Source organism: Magnolia sinica, chromosome 1, assembly GCF_029962835.1.
Source record: "Magnolia sinica isolate HGM2019 chromosome 1, MsV1, whole genome shotgun sequence".
NCBI classification, from domain to species: domain Eukaryota; kingdom Viridiplantae; phylum Streptophyta; class Magnoliopsida; order Magnoliales; family Magnoliaceae; genus Magnolia; species Magnolia sinica.
In genome coordinates this window covers 69,480,702-69,488,433 of record NC_080573.1, presented here as the reverse complement: position 1 = coordinate 69,488,433, position 7,732 = coordinate 69,480,702, and the positions used below count along the sequence as shown (strand labels likewise).

Sequence of the window (7,732 nt, the reverse complement as noted above, 5' to 3'; positions counted from 1 at the left end):
CTTCCAATGTATAGAAAAGGTCTCCTTTATATTATGAGTATGATCTTCACGATGATCTGTCATAATTTCCTCTTTTGCAGTGGCAGAAAGAGTAGGGGATGGAGCTTTAGACAGTGAACACCGAGTGGACTCCATATCCGAAGAAAACAGGTTAGATCAACTTACATGAAATGTTTGATTTCAATACACTAAACTAGATTGTCATCACCAGCTTACAAACCTTGCACATGTAATACACTTCCAGCATTTTCTGGACTACTGGTAGTTGACTCCAAGATGCGGTTGATAGTTTCCCTAAGCGCCATCTGCAAGTATATTTGTAGCTCCACATACACACATGAAATTTGAAATTACGTGGTCTTGGATACCTGATTAAATTGCATAAGAATAATAGATTTCAAAACTCCAAAATGCAACAACTATGGGTCCAGAGATTAAATAAACCAATCAAAACGAAGAAAATAAGAATCCAAATAATTAAAAACACAAGGCATGGATTTAATGCAAAACACACCCAAGCCACATTTTAATTCCATCTAGATCCCAATAATTGCAAGTAGAAAAAGAAAATATATGGAAGAGTAATTCTTTGAAATGACTGAATCCACATACCACAATAAGTTTACTTTTAGGTATCAGTTCAATAAGACAATGCGAATAATAGCCATCAGTTTCCGCTGTGATGTCCCTGTTTTGATTTCTAAAAGCCAAGGGCTTGTTTGGTTGCCGCTTGAAATTGAGTTTCATCTCACTTTATTTAATTACAAATTATATATTAGAGATCAATTTTATTTGTACGGTTTAAAAATATAACCAATGTGTAATCGATATTAAATAAAATGAGATAAACTCATTTTCGAGTGGCATCCAAATAGGCCATGAACTTACCAAACAATTTTGGGAAAGGTGTTGCCCATGCAAACAAAGATACAGCGGAAATTGTGAAAAGGCCGAGCAATGTCCTAGAGGGGGGAGGGGGATAGGACTATGCCAAATAAAAAATAATAAGCGGAATAAAGACAACAGATAGCCAAATAAAATGTAAATAACCAAAGGAAATAACAACCTCAAAAATCAAGTATAGAAAGGTTAATACAAACTTGGTTCTAAGGACAACCTAACACAAAAAACCAATGGTTTATGGCAGGCAACCTTACTAGAACGTGGGTGAGTATCAAAAACTCAAACTCAAGAGGATATGCAATAAATAGAATCTAATCTATTACAACGTTTACCACACAATGCTGAAATGTAAAGATTACAACATTCATATCCACAAATACATCCCACAATCTTATACCATAAAAGATAAAGAAATAAACCACACACCCACCAAACATAGAGAATTATAGTAGTTCGCTTCTGTGTACACCAACTGTTAAACAACAGCCACAAAACTACTCCACTCTTAATATCCACTCCCTCGGGATATTAGCGTTCACTAATCCAAAATATGTTTTTCAAGGTTCACCTAAAACCTTTACAATTATGTCTTTCAAGTGGCCTTACACAATTTAAAAACCCTACACTCTGAGTTTTCTGGATCACCTCAGACTAACCAAAAATGGAGATTTTCTGGAACAATCTCACAAACCAAAAAGGAACTAAATTATAGAAAAAGCAAAATACTTATCTGTATGAAGATTCTGAAGCAGCCTGGTAGAACCAACTTGATGACGACATAGATATTCTACGTTCAGTCTCACAAGTGTATAGGGTTCTAAGTCTAGATGATTTTTAATTAAATCAGCAAGGGCTTTGTATTGATTTTGATCTTAAGAAAGGGCAAATCGGATATCCCTTTTCAATATAAGAATAGAATAGAGATTCAAAATCAAATTACAATAGCTACTATAAAGAATCTTAAATATGCACAAAATAGCTTAGAACGTACTTAAAATTATCTTAGAGTGATTGCTTAAGAATGATAAGAATTTAATAGAAAACTCTGAAATTTGAGCACTATTTATAGGAGAAAAATTGGTTCACACGACTGGCCTTTGATTAGCTACGACTGGCCTTATCCAAATAGATTTTCAAAAATTCTGGCACGATAAGATTTTTCGATTGCACGACTGGCCTTGTGGGTCCCACGACTGGTTGAGTGGCTTGCTCGACTGGTCGTGGACACCACACGATTGGTCGTGTAAGTCCAAATTACACACTGGAAAATGAGTTGAGCACTGGACAACTGGTCGAGCACTATTCACACGACTGGTCGAGCAGTTTCCAGGACTAGTCGTAGACCAACAGAAAAATTCCAAAAATTTATAACAAATCCTGATTGGTCGAGGAAATACTAGGATTGGTCGAGCTGGTTCAAGGGCTAGTTGAAAGAACAGAATTTTATACTTATAAAATGACCAAAATGACCGACCAAAAATATGAAATGATCTAAGGTCAATCTAGGTCAATCATACCTTGTGAGATAGAACATATGAACACTTAATGTATCGATCACTTCAGTAGTTTTAATTCTTGCAATCTTCAAAGCTTGAACTCGACATACCAAACATAATCTTCAACTAGGTCTTGAGTTCTTGGACTTCTCTGGTTCCAGATCTTGAACCACAATGTTCTTGAAAACTAAGTCTTCACTCAATATATGAAAGTCTTCACTTTCTTCTAGTTTGAAGATCTCGGTAAGTTCGTCATAGATATCGGCAATATAGATTCAGCACGAACAAAACGAACATCGAAGATTCAATATGAACAGATGCACAAGCTTGATACAAATCAAGATACAAACTTGAATTGGTTTGTCACACAAAAATTTGACAATACGTAAGGTTTATCAACATAGCACTTTCAAATTGCCAATTCACTTTGAAGATCAATTTTTTTAAATGAAATTAAAAAAAAAACGAACCAAAGATCATATAAAAATTGGGCACTTGCTACTAAAATCTAAAGATCATCATCATCTAATCCTCGTGCCAACTAATTGGGGTTGGCACACTAAAATCTAGACAAGGAAATTCAAAATACAGTTCCAACCATCAAAGCACCTACATTTGTCACAAAAACTCTTGAAATAACACTTGCTAGTGAGGACAGCATCTTTCATTACTTCTTTACACAATGGACAATGCAATTTTGTGGGGAGATTGTTGACATGCCGAGTAGAAGGTAAACCCTCAATTTCCCTCTCAAAAGCAACCCTGTTTTCAGAAGTTCAAATGGTTAACATGCTATAACCTAGCTCCAATGACAACCTGAAGAAACCATCTCCAAGATAAAGATATCATCTTAGTAATTTGGTTTGAGAACAGCAACAGCGCCACTTGGCAATGCATAAGAGCCATCTGGAGATACCGGTGCAGTTCTCTAGTCATTGGATCGCTGCCTTTCTAGACAGTGAGAATGGTGGGATGGGCGATTGAATTTCTAACTAGCCGAAGTAGATCAAAAGAGAAGATTCAACCCCAATCAAACAAAAAATGATGAGCTTTCTTAGTAACTTAATTTGTGGATGAAAACAACCATTTTTTCTCATTTCAGTAAGCGTTTGTGTGGCCAAACCAAATCCTTTGTAAACATACCATTATCTTGTAAGATCAATCCACAGGGAACCATCAAAATGGAAAGTATAGCTATATTGAGGTAAAAATTACTGTGTTCATGGAGAACTGGAAAAGTATGTTTCACCTGATGAGAAAAATTCATTTGATGAATTAAGGATTTGCCAGAAGTTTTGCAATGGTGGGATGGTTTAGAGTGGGAAGAAGATTGAATCAAGTCTAATTTGTTTCCACTTTTCAAAGCATTAAGATGATGAATTCAAAAAATCTGCTTCTACCACGTGCATAGTGGATTGAATGGGCTTGTGTTTTTTCCCCATAAAACCTGCTTCTCTATTTGAATCTTATATCTGAAAAGGAAATGGAAAGAAATGTGCCAGTTTGTTAGCATACTGTGTGTTCTCTTGGTAAATCTTAAGGCTTGTTAGGGTGTCACTTATAAATGAGTTCATCTCAATTTTATTAACCATAACTATGTATTAGAGATCATGTATGTTTCTATAATTTCAATAGCCAGCAATCATGCAGTTAGTCCTCTGTATCATCCTACTTTGTATTGATTAGCCCCATCAGATGGATGCCTGAACAACCTCAAATCACAGCATTCTCTCATGCATGCTTGAACTATTACTATAGACTATTATTGTCAACTTGTAAGATAGATATTTCATGTCTTATAAAGAGTACAAATACATAATCTATCATGACCAATTTTTTCTTATAGTTATAGCTAGTGAACAATTTCTAGGTTATCTTGAACACTACAGGTGGCAATGGTCTAGATTTGATCTGGACAAGAAATTTGAACAACTCTGGATTAGGAGCTGCACATGTGAACAACTCTTAGTGAAACTAATGTCATTCATCAAGTGGGCACATATAGAGGTAGAATGTGGACTGTTCGTCTATTCCTTTTTATCGTCCAAATGAATGAGGCCCACATGATGATCAGGCTAGCCTGATTTTCGGGCCATAGCATATACACGGTGGGGCCTACATGATGAATGGCCAGTCCTCACACATACACTGGCCTTCATTATTTCTCAAATCATAACTAGCTGTTACTTACAATTTCCTAAATTCATGTTGGCAACCATTATTCAAATATTCAAATGCTAATCCAATAGTAAGGTTTATCATATAAGCATCTTAACATTCTCTGCTTGATTCCCCTGTTTCTTTTCTAAATGCCTTATAGACTATTATTGAAGGTTGAATGGAGAAAAAAAAAAAAAAAACCTGAACTAAGAACATTGATCTTGGCAGGATCTTCATGTAGTGTCCAAGCTTGAAATCAGAAAGGAAGGAGATGGCCTGTGTCATGCTCCTATACCCATACACTTTGAAGCAAACATTGGCTATTGGCCTTCCTGGTAGTATTAAACCCATGATGTATTCTGTGATGATGTTCAGCCCCAGCGTCTGAAAATTGAAGGTACCAATAAATATAAGAGCATACAAAAATATCTTGGTATTTTTAAGGACTCCTTTGTGACACTTTCATGCACTGGAATTTATGGCAATAAATGAAATGTCAGTATTATCTTTAGAGTGTTGATATATATTAGAACCTTAGGATATTGTTGTGATAACATGAATTGTAGTAGCATCAGCTATTCAAGTCCTCTTTTGTGATCATAAGGTTTTTTGTGAATGGTTATACACTATTGAAGGCACCTCCAACATAAGCCTGGTTTGGTTTTTGGGTGCAAATGGAATAAACGAAAGAGAAGGAAAGTGGATATGATTCTCTGTACCTGATTTGTAGTGGCAGTTATAATGCTGATGGGAAGAGTGAAAACAAAGGCAATAGCGCAGGCGAATAGGAGACCCCACCATGGCAGTTGAACCTGGTCTTTTAGGGCAGTGCACATGATAAGCGAGATTCCAACAGTCACCACCAGCAACAGGTAGAACCACCATTCAAGAATGTCCTTGTACTTCCTCATCAACCTGGTGTGGATGTCTTCCTTGCCTTTATAGGAAGCTCGAAAACGTTCATACACCTCCCTGCACATATGAACTTTATTTTATAGTAGAATTTCACACACAACTATTAATATTGTAAGAAATTTCTGAGTAAGCAGAGCTCAAAAACTTTATTTATTTATTTACTTACTTGTGTGTATGTAAAAATGGGTGGTTTTAGTCCTTCTCTTGACTCTCTTCTATTATAAAGCATAAAGGCATGTCTGGAAGTATGACATCAGCCTTTCAATTATCCTTCTTATTGTAATTCTCTGGGGCTTTCCGACATTCTCCTGTGTGAGTTAAAGTGATGACAGGGTCACTCATTTTTAGGTGTTCCAAGCATTTTCTTATACACCGACCAAGTGTATAAGGGCCAAGTGTAGAAGGGCCAACTTGTTTCGCCTGATTGGAAGCATTTCTTACACTTGATTCCGTACCCGATTAAATCCAAGTCGTTAATTATGATCAAAACATCCCATCTAAGCCCATTCTATAGTAGCGTGTCTACAGAACCCAGTCATCAGGTGGACCACACCATCAAAATAAAGGTATATCTAAGAATCTGATTCAACATAAGGTGCACCTCACCTAATGAGTGGATTGATCTGATCTCTGACATGGATCATCTTCATGTCAGAACCCAAGTTTTGCACGGTTCAGATGTTCTAAACGTGTGACATATAAGCTTACAAATACGCTGTAACAGATCATCACTTGTAAGGAAATGCATAAAATGATTTCTTATTCATGAGAAACAGCTCTTGCTATGTACTAAAACCCAAAAAAAAAAAAAAAAACAAACATTAACAAACATGTCCATATTTTTTAATAAATGGACCCTATGACTCGATCACATGAAAACAAACGGAGCACATCAACTTGTTTCAAAGATCAGATGATTATATTACTAAAAAGGGCAAATAAAATGACTAATGCTAGCTTTATCAATGAAGATTCATAGCTTGTTCGACTCATTCGAGCCTAATTTGCCCTTGAACGCATGATATGAAGATCGCAGCCCGCTTATCGATGCTCTCATCACCAGTGGGACCATCAGCAAGACCACCTAACTCAGCCCCTCCATCTGTCTTCGCAATCAAAGACGTTTGTTTCATGGTGGGGCCCATGAAACCAACGGAAGGCGTTGAAGGAGATGGGGCCCTCTGAAGGTTGCTACTAAATTGCATGGGAGATGGAGATTTTGGTGGCCGATGGAAGGACATCACCAACTGCTAGATTTCTGAAAGAGTCTTGCAAGACTAACTACCGAATTTCTGTGACAGAGGCCGGAAATCCTATAGGACTCGTGTCTTTTGCTAGGAAAGTTTGCCGGAGAGAGAGAGAGAGAGAGAGAGAGAGAGATCAGATCTTCTTCATGGCTAGTGAAGAATTGTTGAGGTGCGCCTATGAAGGGTCCATCGCAGGACAGGACATGGAGATCGATGGAGGAAATCTAAGGGGCCGTTTGAATGTGGGCGCTCGATGGAGGATGAAAGAGAGGGGTGCCCGATTGATTTGGGATGGATTTGGAAATCCTCTTCCAAATAAGATAAAAATTTGAAATCCGTATGATGTGAGTTTTCTACTAAATAACAAACTCTATTAACGGTCGTACATGCATGGGACCAATTTTTAGATGGTTAAGATTGTGTTATATAATAAAAATGTATAAATATTTACCATTTACAACTAGATCGATTATTTGGATGGTCACCACTATTTTATGTCTTAGCCACCATTGTTATGAACAAGTCACCGCTATTTTACATAAAATACAAAACTCATGGTGAAAAACAGAAAAATGAAAATAGTAAATTGAGCTTTGGATCTAGTATGGATATGTGGGCCCCACCATGATCGATTTGTTTCATCCATGCTGTCCATCTATTTTTCAACATAATTTTATCATCAATCCCAAAAAATGAGCATGAACTAAAACTTGGGTGGACCACACAATGCAAAAATAATAGTGATTGGACGTCCACTGTTAAAAATCTAGCTTTCCCAAATAATGATTTGAAAATACTAATGGATGGCATGGATACATAATACATGCATCAAGGTGGCCCCCACAATAACCCATGTGAATGCATGTGGCTTATCCACGCCATCCATCCATTTTACCATATAATTTTAGAGTATGAGACAAAGTATGAGGCAGATCTAAAGTTTGAGTGAACCCCACCACATAAAATAATTGGGATTGAATGCCTACCATTAAAAACTTCTTTAGGCCATAG

The 7,732-nt window shown here is 36.8% G+C and overlaps 1 protein-coding gene across 1 annotated transcript; it reads right to left on the bottom strand.

The window, feature by feature from the left end:
• Nucleotides 1–212: 212 nt before the first annotated feature.
• On the bottom strand, nt 213–5,863 carry LOC131246957 (oligopeptide transporter 4-like). Its single transcript, XM_058247415.1, has 3 exons — nt 5,279–5,863; nt 4,761–4,943; nt 213–305 (listed from the first exon to the last, which is right to left on the bottom strand). The coding sequence occupies exons 1-3, from the start codon at nt 5,537–5,539 to the stop codon at nt 213–215; spliced, it is 537 nt and encodes a 178-aa protein (XP_058103398.1). The 5' UTR covers nt 5,540–5,863.
• Between the last annotated feature and the right edge of the window lie 1,869 nt (nt 5,864–7,732).